At 51.7% G+C, this 14,476-nt stretch overlaps 1 protein-coding gene across 2 annotated transcripts in view; it reads right to left on the reverse strand.

The window, feature by feature from the left end:
* The window catches only part of POC1A (POC1 centriolar protein A), a 60,891-nt gene that overhangs the window by 25,171 nt on the left and 21,244 nt on the right, over positions 1-14,476 (reverse strand). For both annotated transcript variants that reach the window (XM_040994581.1, XM_040994580.1), the window contains 2 exons: positions 12,473-12,541; positions 8,966-9,064 (listed from right to left, as the gene is read on the reverse strand). In XM_040994581.1, the coding sequence (XP_040850515.1) occupies positions 8,966-9,064; positions 12,473-12,541 (168 nt within the window). The remainder of the gene's footprint in view (positions 1-8,965; positions 9,065-12,472; positions 12,542-14,476) is intronic.

Raw genomic sequence — 14,476 nt, forward strand, 5'->3', positions numbered from 1 at the left:
GAGAAAAGTTCTTATTTAGGGTAAAATGATGTATCCAGAATTAAAAACACTCCTAATTTCTAAAAATGTAGGGGGTTAGGCAGATGAAATAAGACTGGCAAAATGTTGAAGTGAGATGAGGGGCACATGGGGACTTATAATATCCTACTTTTTGTGCCAGCTTAAAAATTTCCACAATACAAAGGTTTTTATTTTGTTTTAAGAAAAACAAAACAAAACAAAAACAAACAAACAAAAAAAACCCAGCTGCCTGGTGACTGGAGTGAGCTGTGTAGCCGAGGCCAGGCCAGGGGACCCCGGCAGGAAGCTGAGCCAGGAAATCATCACCACGCTGGTGTCGGGGGACTTGCACCACGGGGGGCGGTCATCTCCATCCAGGTCCACCCAGGGTTCATAGCAGCCTTTGGCGTGGTCAAAGAGAGAGCTGCTGATGGCATCAGGAGTCTTCAGAGAACCCTGTAGCAATGTCCAGACCTTCAAAGAAACTAATTGTAAGATAATCTCCATGGAAACCAACTATTCTGATTTTTTTCCCCATGGTAACCAATAAGAACATAAACACAGGCATTATCCAACACCCTTGCACCACATGGGCAATGCTGCTATCCAATCTGGAAAATATAAACTAGAAAGGGGTTTTTTCCACTTAAAATGGAAAAGAAGTTCTGAAACTTCCAGTCCAGACATGTAGATTCTGCTATCCTCTGTTGCCTGGTCACCACCCCTCACAGTCCATGCCAGCTGCCACCAAGCCGACAAATGAGGCCAGAAAGTGGCTTCCTTCAGTCTCGAACCTTCCGGAATGCCAAGAGGAAAGAGTCAGAGCCTTTCACGCTCAACCATGCTGCCACAGGCAACCAGACATGTGTCCCCCCCCCCCCATGTTGACTTTCAGAGCACTCCAGGCACCACGCACATGCAGGACACAGGGGCATAACAGACCCCTGCTCCCAGGGAGACAAGTGAAACCTGCAAGTAACTGGCAATGGGAGACAGGGGACTGTTCCAGGAAGGAACAGGAGGGACTCAGTCAGCTGGCCAGCTTTCAGGAAGGCTGCATGGAGGAAGTGCCACTTGGAAAGAGACTAAAGGCATGAACATAACTCCACTGGGAACAAGGAAAAGTAACCCCAAACAGCAGATTAAAAAATTGAGTATGCTTCTGCATGTGGCTCAAGTCTTGTATTTTCAGGTTCTGAGTTTTTATAAAATGTAATAAAACTAAGAGGGAAATTAAAAAGGAAAGAGCCTCACATGCGGAGGCCTTGGTTCTTGCCTACCCTTCTGTTGTGCACCACACCACTGGTGTGAGGCTCTTCCTGTGGCCCTTGGATGCCCCTGTGTGTAGAAAATGACCTATTAGCACAGCCTGATGGGCTGCAGGGGGATTGCCCAGGACACCAGAAGGACGGTATCCCAGCAACGGCTCCTGTGCTGATTGACAGGTGCCCCCAATGTGCAGTAGGCTCTCTGGAGGAGGGGCGTTGGCCCAGGTAACAAACAGCAAGAGAGACACCAGAAAACTTGGACTCAAGAACCAACCATCAGATGAATGGCAGTAGCAAAACGCTGTGTATGGCAAGGGCTCAGATGGGATGACAGGCCCAGCAAAAGCTCATGGTCGGGCTGTGGTGAGCTCCATCTTTCTTCCTACACACACAGACCCTCAGCTAGGGGTAGAATCTCATGCTGCCTGCCCAGTTTTAAACAGAGCTTGATGTTGCCTTTAGGTTTAAAGGGTCCATGAGGCACTGCTGACATGTGTCTTTTAACACTGGATAGAGAGCAGAACTAAGGCCATGCCCTCCTCCACCTCCTCTGGAAAGCAGCAGACTACAGAGGGCTGGGACGTGAATTCCCCAACCATATTTCTCAGGCTGTGGACCACCAGAGTCGAGACCCCTTTTCCTCCCTGATGCCAGTCACAACAAGCCAGAGTGTTTCTGCACAGGCCAGTGGTTCCCAAACCAGGACCCTAGGAAATTGTCAGAAATGCAAATTCCACACTGAGTCAAACAAATTGGATTCAGGGTGGGGAGAGTACCACACACTCAGGTTTGAGAACCAGGCAAGGAGCACAGCTGCTCTCTCCCGACAAGGTCATCCTAGATTGTCCCCTGGGAGCTGTAACACCTAATAAGTCCCCAAAAACACATAACAAAGTCTCCACCATTCCCAAGTCACCTCACAAAGCCTCAGTCCTGTCTCACAACCACGAAGCCTGGCAGGATGTGCCCTACGGAGAGGTTTTGCCCTCCCGTTTCTCACCATGCTTTCGTTCCTACGGCAGCTAGTCAGCCACACCCTTTCCGACTTCTTTGTCCTTGCAGACACCACGATGAAAGGACAGTGGCCACTCAATGTGCTGGCACCGCGGGCTCCACACAGCCAGCCATGGAAGTTACGTGGCCACCTGGCATTTATCAACTCACTGGCAGCAGGCAGAAAGCCAGGAATTTCCCCCTCCCCAACCCGTTTTAAGTGTTGAAAACACTGGCAAAGAAAGGTGCTCCTTTCCAACACGCAGAGATCTGAGCGTCACACCTGCTTCAAGCTGCTGCAAAGCCCCTGCTGCTTAGGGAGCACCTGGAATCCACTGAAAGCCAACACCAAGCAAGACACATTGTTTTCAGTGGAGACCTGAGTCCTCCATGTTCTCCAGCAGGGAAGCAAATCAGCCATGTCAGAAGGCTTGTGTTGCTTCCAAATTCACATGCCAAAACAGTGATGTGCAAGGTAGCAGGACAAGGAGGTGGGGCCTTCAGGAAGTCACTGAAATTAGTGTCACTGTAGAAGAGGCCCTGAAATGGAGCCAACTGTTGAGCACGCAAGCACACAGCGAGATAGAGCCATCCACGCACCAGGAAGCAGGCCACGGTCAGTGAGTCTTTGGTACCTAGCTTGGACACCTCTGCCTGGAGAACTTGAGAAATACTTGTAGTTTATCAGCTGCCTGTCTACAGCATTGCATCACAGTAGCCCAAACGGACTACAAAGCAGGGGTTGTGGGGCCCTTCTCCTGCCCACTCACAAACCTACGACTCCACCTAGCCAAGGCACCTGACATGAAAACCCAGATCTCCAGCAACTACTGCTGGCACGCAGCACCCTGAGGTCCATGGCAGAGGACAAGATCTAGTGCCATGAATATCCAGGCCAGGAGCTGGAGCTCCAAGACGCCCTGAAAGCACACTGAGGCAGTGACTGGGAGTGCCAGGCCTCATCCTCAGGAAAGAGGAGCCAGAAAGGAGAAGCAGCCTCCTTACTTGGCGCAGGCTCCAGCTTGCAGCCCTGTTCCAGGTAGCAGTTCTATGCTGGTGGCTCTGGGGGTCTGGCCAGGGCTGAGGGCCAGGACAAAGCACAAAGCAGGTCTGTTTTTACCCCAGGCCAAAGGTATGCTTTTCTGCTGCATCTGTCATCAGGAAATAAAACTAATGCCTGCAAAGGGCCGAGAACTTCACTGGTCCTTTAACGTCAACCCACAGACACGTCAACACACAAAGCCACAGCCGGGACAGAACCTTCCCCGCCGCCCTGCTCACTGTCCCTCACCATAGCAGGTTTGGGACATACAATCACCAGGAACAATCTAAAAATAGCTACAGCTGGGTGAGCCCTGGCTCTGCCAGGCATGGTGCCCAGTGCTGCTTGGTATATACCATCCAGGAGTTCTCACGAGGAGGGCCCGCATCTTCCTATCTGGGAGAAAAGGCCACCGGGTCTCATGGAGAGCTGGTCTCTCCCACAAGGCTGGAGCAATGTTCCATCAGGGGCTGGCCACAAGCCAGACAACTGTGCTCCTGACCACAGGTGAGTGGTTCTCCTTGAAGCGAGCTCTTGAGGGATGAAAGGAGACAAGTCCTCACCCTACAACTCAAGGTTAACGTCTGAACAGGAGGGCAGTCGGCCTAAGAACTCAGGAAGTGGTTGAATTTTTTTTTCCGGTTTCAATGAAATGCCTCGAACTCCGCATTCCGCCCCTCCCACTGCACAACTTCCCTTCCCAATTGCATAAAAGGCTCTCAAACACTCGAAGGGAGGGTGGCAATCAGAGGAAATCCAAATAAATGTATCTTTGCTATTTGGTAGTGGCTTAAAAAATGCTACTGAAGCTAATGCAGAAACCTGTCCTCAGAGAGCTGGGGCCTGGGCACTTGACAAATCCAAGGCCAGCTAAAACACCCCATCTTTATACCAAACAGCCCGAGGCGGAGCTGTGCAGGTGGGATGACAAGGCCAGGGTGGCAGGGAACCCTGCAGAGCACAGGTGCCTGAAGCCACATCACAGGCACCTGTTGCAGACAACTCCCCAGGGCCACCATGTACCCCCAAAGGACCCCACCCACCCTCCTCTAGCCTGTCACAGGTCATGGGCAGCATGGAGCTCTCTGCTCACCCTCAGCTCAGGGCATGGCCCAGAATTCTCCATCCTCTGCAATCTTCCACACAGAGAAAGTCCCCCCACCATAAGCCTTGAACTCCCTCCTCACGCATAGCTCCGCCAAGAATAGAGGAAAAATGGAACCCATTATTCTCATTCTGAATGGCTGGGAAATGGCTTTTGCTTTTCAACATGAAATGTGCCTAAAAATAAGCTGTGAATTTCAACCAGAGGTTGAAAATAGCTCTGCAGTGAACAGCGCTCTGTGCAGAGTGGGCTCAAGGACAGCCTCCGTGCCGGGATCCGGGCACTGGAATGCATGGCCACAGGAGAGATGTGAGCAAGACATTTTCCAGGCAGAGGGACTGGCCCAGTTCACAGGCTGCCCCTGCCTGGGTCTGCGGGCGGTGAGCCCAGCAGAGGCCCTCTGCTGGGTCTGCCCCCTTGGGTTTTTAGCTGCCATGCCAGAAAGAGCCATGTGGTTGGAAATCCAACACCCACAACACTTGGCTGATGGGCTTCCTAACACACCCGATGCCCAGAGCACTTCAGGCAGCTTTGGAGTCAGTGGCCCAGCATGGAGACAGCACTCAAGGAGTGGGGTGGGGGCAAGATTCCCGAGAAGTCACGCCACACTGCTTAGCACCAAACCCTCTCCAGACCTCATCTCAGAGCCAGGAAGACCTGTGGGGCAGGAAGGGAAGGAGTACATGCCTAAGTGAGGAAAATTAAGTGGCCAAAGGCAAAAGGCCTTTTCTGTCACTGCTTACAATCATCCCTAGAAGACTCAGTATCTGACACACCAAACATTCCTACAAAGCAAGCTTCCATTAGAAACCTAGGCCGAGAAATCGGCCACAGCTGCTGTAGCTCGGAGCCCAGTCCTACCGACTGGAGTCCACACACACACCAGTGGGCTTGAATGGCCAGGACTCAGCTCCTGTCCAGCCTCTCTCAGTGCTCAGCAGTCCCTGCTGGCCACATCCATTTCTCCCACTGTGAGGCCAGCTTCCTATGGCAGTGATTCGCAGCTAAGGCAATGTGCACACACCCGCACACACCCCTACTCCACATCATCTGTCAAGGTCTAGAGGCACTGGGAGTCGTCACGGCTGGGAGGGGGCAGCAGACTACCAGCTTCTGGGGGGTAGGAGTTGGAGATGCTGCTAAACATCCCCCAAGTGCACAGGTCAGCCCGCAGCAACAAAGAACAAGCCAATCCAAAGGATTCACACTACCCAAGTCAAGCAACCCTGAGCTAATGGAAGCACATGGTGTGGACCGAGGTGGAGGAGCTAGACAGACACAACTGCAGTGCTCCTGGCTCTCAGGGGAGCTGAGATACCCTGGCCAGCCATAGAACCTCCACGCCAGAGAAGTCTTTAGCAGGAAGGGCGGACACACACGCGTCAGCTCCCCTTCCTGTTTCAGGAACAAACCTAACCACTGAACAGGGTTACAAACACACGCCTGCCTCGGCCTGGGCAGGTGACAGAGTTCTGGGGGTGGGTGGTGACAGCTGCATGCCCAAGTGCAGGCACTCACTGCCCCGGCACTATTGTATACCTACAAATGACTCATATGGCCCATTTTATGTTACGTACACTTGACCACAATCCACCAAACCCACAAACAGCATGGCATTCCTCTCAGCTTGGGAGTGCTAAGGTGAGAGAAGCCCTGCCAGTGGACACTGCATGGAGTGCATGTGTTGGTGAGGACGTGGGCCAGGAAAGGAGCCATGCGTCCTCTCGGAGTCCCAAAGGAGCCACAACAAATAAGGAAGGAGCCCTAATCTTCGCTAAGAGCAATTAACAAGTCGCTCACCCACATTATATTGGGACCTCGTGGCTGTCTATGAGGTCCTCAGAACCCACGATGAAGACGGAGGCTTGGACAGAGCGGGTGATTTGCCGGAGCCACACAGCCAGGGCTCAGAGCTGTTTCTCTAACCCCGAGCTCACAACCCCTCCCTGGTTTGAGCCCCACATGGCAACAGCTCTGACATGGTCCTGAAGGTAATGGGGGAAAAGGGGCTGCCCTACATCCCTCTGAGTGGTTTGCCTGGCCACGTTTCATCCCGCCCTGCTGACGACCCTATCCCACCTGCCTCTGTATGAGCATCAGGGGTCCCACAGCTTGAGGAACAAGGTGAAGTTTGTGCAGCCTCGAGCAATATTCATCCCCAGGCTTATGGACTCAAATCATTCTCAACAGGCAGAAGACAATGCCCTCTCTTCACCCAGGCCTCCTGCACTTTCTAGGTGGGTTGGCTCTACTCATAGGGGCCAGCCAACTCTCTAACCCAAAGTGCCTCATTTGAGATTGGACCAGTGAGTTTACTCAGCTGTTCTGACATGAAACAAAGACAGGGCAAGGAGTTCAGAGTCTGAGCTGGGTCCAGAGAGGTCCTCAAATCTGTGGCCTGGAAATGTCTTTCTGGGCCTGGTGCAATGATTCTGTAGCTAAAGCCTTGCATTGCACACCTAGGATCCCATATGGGCACCAGTTTGCATCTTGGCTGGTCTATTTTCCATCCAGCTGTCTGCTTCTGGCCTTGGAAAGCAGTAGAGGATGGACCAAAGCCTTGGGACCCTGCACCCATGTGGGAGACCCTGAAGAAACTCCTGGCTTCGGACTGGCTCAGTTCTAGCTCTTACAGCCACTTAGGGAGTGAACCAGTAGATAAAAGATCTTTCCTCTGTCTTTCCTTCTCTCACTGTAAATCTGCCTTTCCAATAAAAATAAATAAATCTTCAAAAAAAAAAAAAAAAAAAACACAGAAATGCCTTTCTAGATGGAAGGTGAACTAGCAGCAAGCAGACCACTGTGCAACTTGGCCACCCCTGACAAACCCAAGTGCAGAGAACAGTCTCCCGGACGTGAGGCAGGCCAAGAGGGCTGCCCTAGAAAGCAAAACAGAAAGCTGGAGCCAGCATTGTGGCAAGGGGTATGAGTTCACCACTTGCAAGGCTGGCACCCCCTATCAGAGTACCAGTTCAAGTCCTAGCTATTCTGCTTCTGATCCAGCTCCCTGCTGATATACCCGGGAATATGACAGAGGATGGCCCCTGTGCTCATGTGAGAGACCAGGATGGAATCCCTGGCTCCTGGTATCAGCCTTGCCCAGACTTAGCTGTTGCAGGCATCCAGGAAATGAACCAGTGGTTGGAAGACTACTCTCATGAGGATGGAGCTGCAGCCCTAGCCACTGCAGCTATTTGGAAAATGACCAGCAATTGGAAGATTCTTTCTTTTCTCTTTCTCCCTTCTTCTTCCTCTCTGCCAGTCTGTCTTTCAAGTAAATAAATCATAAAAATTTTTTAAAAATTAAAATTACCACTCTCTCTGCCCTTCAAATAAACACATTTAAAAAAAAAAAAACAACAAAACACTGGGCCTGGCACAGTGGCCTAGCGGTTAAAGTCCTCGCCTTGAACGCGCCAGGATCCCATATGGGCGCCACCAGTTCTAATCCCGGCAGCCCTTCTTCCCATCATCTCCCTGCTTGTGGCCTGGGAAAGCAGTCGAGAACAGCCCAAAGCCCCGGGACCCTGTGGTAAACCCAGAAGAAGCTCCAGGCTCTTGGTTTTGGATCAGCTCAGCTCTGGCCGTTGCGCTCACTTGGGGAGTGAATCATCGGACAGAAGATCATCCTCTCTGTCTCTCCTCCTCTCTGTCTACCTGCCTTTCCAATAAAAATAAATAAATCTTAAAAAAAAAATGCAAACATATTTTTAAAAGCCAAAAGAGAAGCAAGAAACCTCAGGCCGACCTATTCCTGGAGGCCTACCACACACAGAACAGAGGCTGTGAGTGCGTTTGGGGAAGGGCACGTCCGTGTGCTGCAGCCATAGAAAACCCCACCCCGGGCGCAGGAGACTTCCTGCTCCTGTTCTCAGCCCAGCCTTGACTTGCTGGGGGCCTTGGGCGAGCTGCTTCCTGTTGTCCAGGCCAGCTGCCGCCTGTGGGGGAGGGAGGCACAGCCTCTATAGGAGCTGAGAATCCTGGGGCTATCACAAGCCTCGCTGAACTATTTATTTCAACCAAAGCTGCAAAACCTTTATAGAATGAGACTATTATCAGTTATCAAGTTTTCCCCCAAATATCTGTCAAAAACGTTAAATATTTTTTAATTCAGGAACACCAAAAGCCTTTTTACCAACAGATACTAAAAAGGGTTCTTGGGTAAAGAACTTCCTCTCTACGGTTAAAAAAAAAACAAACCACAAAAAAAAAGAGGATCAGGCCCTCAGTGGGCCAGGCTGTGCCTTCAGGCCCTGCACCCTGTTAGAACCTGACGCTTAAGGCCTGCACTCAGGCTCACCATGAGAGAGGTCCTGCTTCTCAAGGCCCCCATGTGCCAGAAAACATGGCTGCTGAGCATTTGCAAGAGTGGGCACCTGGCAGTCACTCCAACAGCCTCTCCAGGTCCCTAGTGTTCCCTCAAGTTTAGAAAGTGAGCACCCCGAGCAAGCCAAGGGCATATTTGATAGATGACAGGTTCTGACCTCTAGCACCCCACTGTCTCCAGAACCACCGCAGAGTCCCAGAAACTCAGGACTCACCTGTCCTGTCACTTACCAGAGTCCTGGCAGAGCTGGCCAGCGTGGCTAGGGGCTTCCGCACTTTGATGGCTTCTCCATAGTCAGCAACGTCAAAGTTACTCTTCCAAACCATTACCTGCCAAGATGAGCACTCAAGATGAGGGGCAGAATAGCCCTTGCCAGTCCCTTCCTTGAGAAAATGGACCCAGAGGCCACCCTACCGGGCCACTGAGGAACAGCTCAACAGGCACGAAGGGACGTGTCAGTGCCACCCTCTGGCCTGCCCCATCTCCCTGGGGATGGAGCTTCATTGTGCAGAGCTGCTAGGCACAGGTGTCCTCAGGGTTGGTAGCTACTTCACCCAGGGTCTGTCCCATTCACTTGTTTATCATCTACCCACCTCCCCCAGGCAGACACTCCTGAGCTTGGAGGCCAGGCTGTGACCCTGGGACAAGGCATGAATACATAGATTCCAGGTCAGACCAGGAGGTTAAGATCCTGGCCCTGCCCTTCCTGTGTGGCCCCAGGCAAGGACCTCAAGCTCTTCATCTCAATCCTCTCATCCAGTTTCCACTTCTGGGCTGCTGCAAGGCTCACCAGATTGTTTGGCACACACATTGGCACCCAGGGAACCCTCAGCAACATGCCCATGATCCCAAGGCAGAGCTCAGTCAGAACACGCCCCACCAAAGTATCTGCAAAAGCAGAGGGATCAGCCCTACTTTGAGAGCGAGAGCACCCCCTGCTGGAGGCTGTCAGCCATGCTCATCTGTGTGCTTCAAGGATCTCAAGGCATGGGGTCACAATAGACCAGTAGTTGGTCAGTGGAGGCCAGAGAAACCCATCACGTCCACCCAAAAGGACACAGCCCAGACATCACGGTTGCCACAGCTGTCCAATGCAGCTGGGGCTTGGTTCTCCAGGTGGCTCCCCCCCATGACCTGAGCAGCATCATGGATGACGGATCCCAGCCACAGGGGCAGCTAGGCTATCTCACCAGTCACCTAATGCATGGTGTGTTGGCCCACACCCACCCTGGTTTACAGGATCCTTGTGTAGCTAAAAACCTAACTGCAGAATACACTCCCAGGAGCCAAATGGTCATCATGAACCAAGAGATGATGCCAATGTCCCCTGTCCCAAGGCCCTCGGGGCAGACTTTCTTTCAACAGGCAGCAGGAGAGGGCAGCCAGCGTTGTGGTGCAGCAGGTGAAGCTACAGCCTGCTGTCCCATACTGAGACACTGGCCTGAGTCCCAGCTGCTCACTTCCAGTCAAGCTCCCTAATAATGTATCCTAAAAAGTGGCAGAAGATGACCCAATTGCTTGGGTTCTTAATGCCCATATAAGAGACCAGGATGGAGGTCTGGGTTCTGGCTTTGGCCTGGACCAGTTGTGGCAATTAATGATGTGAACCAGTGAACAGGAGTGTTTTGTCCACTGTCTTATAAGTAAAATTTAAAAGCATTTTAAAAAGGCAGGCAGCCATTAAAAAAAAAAAAAGAAAGAAAGACAAGCAGTAACTGCCCTAGGAAGACAGTTTTTTCCACCAGGCTGCCTCCAGTCCTGTGGGAATTTATGCTGCCACAGTGCTATTATCATACCACTCCCTGTCTTCCAAGCTCTAATTCAAGCTCCATGCTCAGGTAAGGCTCAAGGTGCCCTGTGCCTTACTCCACCTTTGTCCATTAGCAAGGAAGTGTTCACATGAGAAACATCTGCTGCCTCTTTTCCAGGCTGTGGTCAGAGAGCCTCAATCCACCCTTTCTGCTTTACTGCTGGCAGAGATGCAATGAAAACTCATGTATCTGGCTGGGGCTGGGGCCCAGGGAGGGCCAACAGTTGTAGCCAGTACTGTGCACAGAGAACTGCCAGTGGTGCCAATGGTGCCAACTCCCAGCTGTGGTTTTGAGCAGCCAGACTGGCTCTGGCCTCAGGGGCCACTGCATGGCTGTTCTAGAGACTGCTGCAGACAGACCCATGGGCTTTCAGTGCTTGCCAGAAGACAGGCCACTGCTGAGCAGGCTGGACAGGAACACAGACAGGGTGAAGAGGCAGGACAGCACCTCGTCACAGCATGCCTTCTACAGCCAGGGAGATGGCAGCAGTGACACCCATCCCGAGGACAAACGGTGGGTTAGGGGGCAAAAGGCAACAGAAAATGTATTAAAGGCTTTTAGGCCGGAAGGACAGCTCTCTAAAGTCTGAGGAAAGGCAGGCACTGCAGTGCAGTAGATCAAGCTGCCGTGTGGAATGCTTGCCATCTCATAGTGAACTGGCAGTTCAAGTCATGGCTATGCCACTTCCAATCCAGCTTTCTGCGGGATGCTCACGTGGGAGTCATAGGTAAAGTGCCAAGCTCCAGCCTCATCCAGGTCTGGCTGTTGAGGGCATCTGAAGAATGAACCAATGGAAAGAAGATCTTTCTCTGTGGCTCTACTGTCCAAACAAACAAAAATACATCAACAGTTTTAGGGGAAAAAAAAAAGATAAAACCAATGAAGTCGGATGAACCCTGGGGCCCTGTCCCAGTCTGCATTTGCTGGGAATCAGTTTTCCCATCCACAGGATGGGAAGATGAGAGGGTGTGTCCCATGGGACTACGATAAGCATAAAGAGGAATGACATTCTTATTGAATTGGGCACATTTGCAGGTTGCATTTAAGATCTAATAATTATTAACTATTCATAAAGAATCAGGGAAAGAACTGAAAGACTTCAACCTTTCTATGACACTATAGCCCAGAATCCTTTTCACCCATTCTGGTTTCAGCTGCAGGGGCTCTGAGATGCTGCCATGCAGTCAACACCTGCCAGAAACCTGTCCTGGGCCTCCCTCAGTGGCTAAGACGGTGTAGTGGATGGCATGCTCAGATGTACATGGAGGATTTGGCAGTCCACTGGGGTCTGCAGAGGACATCTGGTACCATAGCAGAGGAAGGAGGGCAGAACAAATTGGACAACCTCCCCAGCCAAGCGTTGACGGCAAATATCTGGGCAAATAGAGACTCTAAGGTGGATTACCTCAGCCAACGGACCTTGGAAGGATCTCATCTCTGGATCCGTGAGAGCAACAGCAACTTAGAACTATCAAAACCACTTGAATAGAACCCTTGGAACACGTTCCACAAGGGGACCCTGGGATGACATCGAATGGTCGTTCCCCTCCCCCAGGTACTGAGGCGGATGGGAGGCTAGGTGCGGCTTCTCCTCTTACCTCCTCCCTTTCCCCAAGTACAAGAAGAAAAAAAATTTGAAACAATGTTCTCATCCACTTTTCCCTAACCCTCAATCCTTCCCACCCTAATCAACTATGTAAACATCATATCAAAAATAAAAATTAAAAAACAAAAACAAAAAAACCTGCCCTGGGGTGGCAAGGACTCTGGACCTGCGTCCTCATGCCGAACTCCAAGAGGGCCTTCACGTCCTTGAAAGCCACCAAGCCAGCTGCTGAGCCACAGCCCGGCTTCAGGATGGTCGCCTAGACTCCCATCCCTGTCTGGGCAGTGTCCGTCCCGAATCCCAGACCACTGCGGACTTACCTGCTCATCAGAACCTCCAGAAGCAAAATACTCCCCAGTTCTTGAAAAGGCAACAGTGGTGACAGGACCCTAGCAGAGGAAACAAAAAAGGACAGACACCAAAAGTTACTCTGGATTCCATGCATGGGAAGAAAGCAGCTCCTGAATGACAGCAGAGGTGGGTAAAGGACCAAGAGCCCAGCCAGCCACAGTCCTCCCCAACCCCAGCAGAGAGGTGCCTGGAGGTGCCGAGTGCCAGCACCACTACCAAGTCCTCTTTCCTGGAGTGCCACAGCAGGGCCAAGGCCAGGCCACAGGAGCAAAGGCAGGCAGATGAGGGACCCTGCTGAGCTGGTATCATTGTCCCTATGTCCCCAGCAAGATGCTGAAGGTCAAAGTGATACACTAAGCAGCCCCAGGCCACAGCACCTTGACTGTGCAGCACTGTTGCTGACCAGAGCAGAGAAGTGGGAGTGCCAAGGAAGAGCTCCAGAGACAGGGCACAGCTGGGCCCCCAGGGCAAGGAAGCGGCCAGGGAGGGGTTATGAAGTGCCTGGGCAGCAGAGCATTGCTGCACGTCTCTCTAACATGCACGTCACTTTTTCAAGCCTCGGGGGAAGATGGGCCTGCTCTGGCTGCCCAAGTGCAGAAGGGGCACAGGAAGCCCAAGCACCCTGAGGGCTGTGAGCATACCCAGTCTTGGGAGAAGGCACAAGATCTTCTGGTAAACAAAGCGGGTTCCTGTCCCACACCTGAGATTCATTCCAGAAAGACGCAGAGTGGGAATCTATTTTGCCACAGTGACACCACAATCACAGCCACTACCCTCTCCTCCTTGGAACAAGGCTCTTACCACGGTCAGGGCCTGGCTCCTCCCAGCTGAATCAGACCACAAATCTTTCCCTCCTGCATGAAGAGAGTAGTCTCTGCTACACAGGCCACCCAGGTCAGGCGCACCGGGCAGGCAAGAACATGCGGCTCATGTCTGACGAATCCGCCCCTGGCTCATCCTCTCAAAGTTGCTTGTAAATGATCTAACTTGCTAACCACTCAGGCTGGCTCTGAGCACTTCACCTACACTGATCCACTTAACCCAAATCTACTTTTCCAAAAGCAGGTGTGGCCCAGCGAGGGGAATGAGCCTGAAGGGACACAAAGACAAAATCTTCAGACTGCGTCTGCTTGTCACGTGCCTTCTCTGTGTGGTGGCTGGCTTGCAGGGGAGAGCCACAACCCCCAGCAGTCCTGGGAGTCCTAATCCACCATTCACAAGCCTCACCATTCACTATGGAGAGGAACAAAGCCCAACAGCATCACTGAGTGTGAAGTGCCAGGTGCCAGGCATGAGCTGTGTGGCCCCATTTGTTGAAAACTGGCTGCACGTGCAGTGCCAGGGGGCGGCGGAGGGGGTCAGGTGGCTCTCAGATATCCTTCTGAGCAGACAGCCCTCAAAGAGATAACAGGGCTTAAGGGAGGGGTGCAGTTTTAGGTACCTTTTCCTTAATTCCAAAAAATCTGTCATTTTCAATACTAATTATACAATGAGTATAGTAGAAGGTACCGCCACAATTATTTAAAAATAAAGTTATTTTCACTTTGAGGAAAAACTAGAGAATAGAGAAAAGGAAAGGAACCTAACACACTGAGCATCAAAAATGATGGCCTGCTCCATGGCCAGCTCCATGGTGAGCAGGCTAAGCTTCCACCTATGGTGCAGCATGACATATGAGTGTCCCAGCTGCTCCACTTCAGATCCAGCCCCCAGCTTATGAACTTTGAAAGTAGTGGAAGATGACCCAGGTCCTTGGGCCTCTGCACTCATGTGAAGACCCAAGAGGAGGCTCCTTGTTCCTGGCTTCAGATCGGCTCAGCTCCAGCTGTTATAGTCCACAGTGGAATGAATCAGATGATGGAAAATCTGTCTTTCCCTTCTGTAACTCTGTCTTTCAAATAGAAATAAAACAAATTTCAAAAACAAAACAAAATGATGGGCCCTTTGCTGCCTGGAGCTGGCTGAGCAATGGC

The sequence above is a fragment of the Ochotona curzoniae genome, unplaced genomic scaffold, assembly GCF_017591425.1.
Source record: "Ochotona curzoniae isolate NIBS_2020 unplaced genomic scaffold, NIBS_Ocur_1.0 contig_908, whole genome shotgun sequence".
NCBI classification, from domain to species: domain Eukaryota; kingdom Metazoa; phylum Chordata; class Mammalia; order Lagomorpha; family Ochotonidae; genus Ochotona; species Ochotona curzoniae.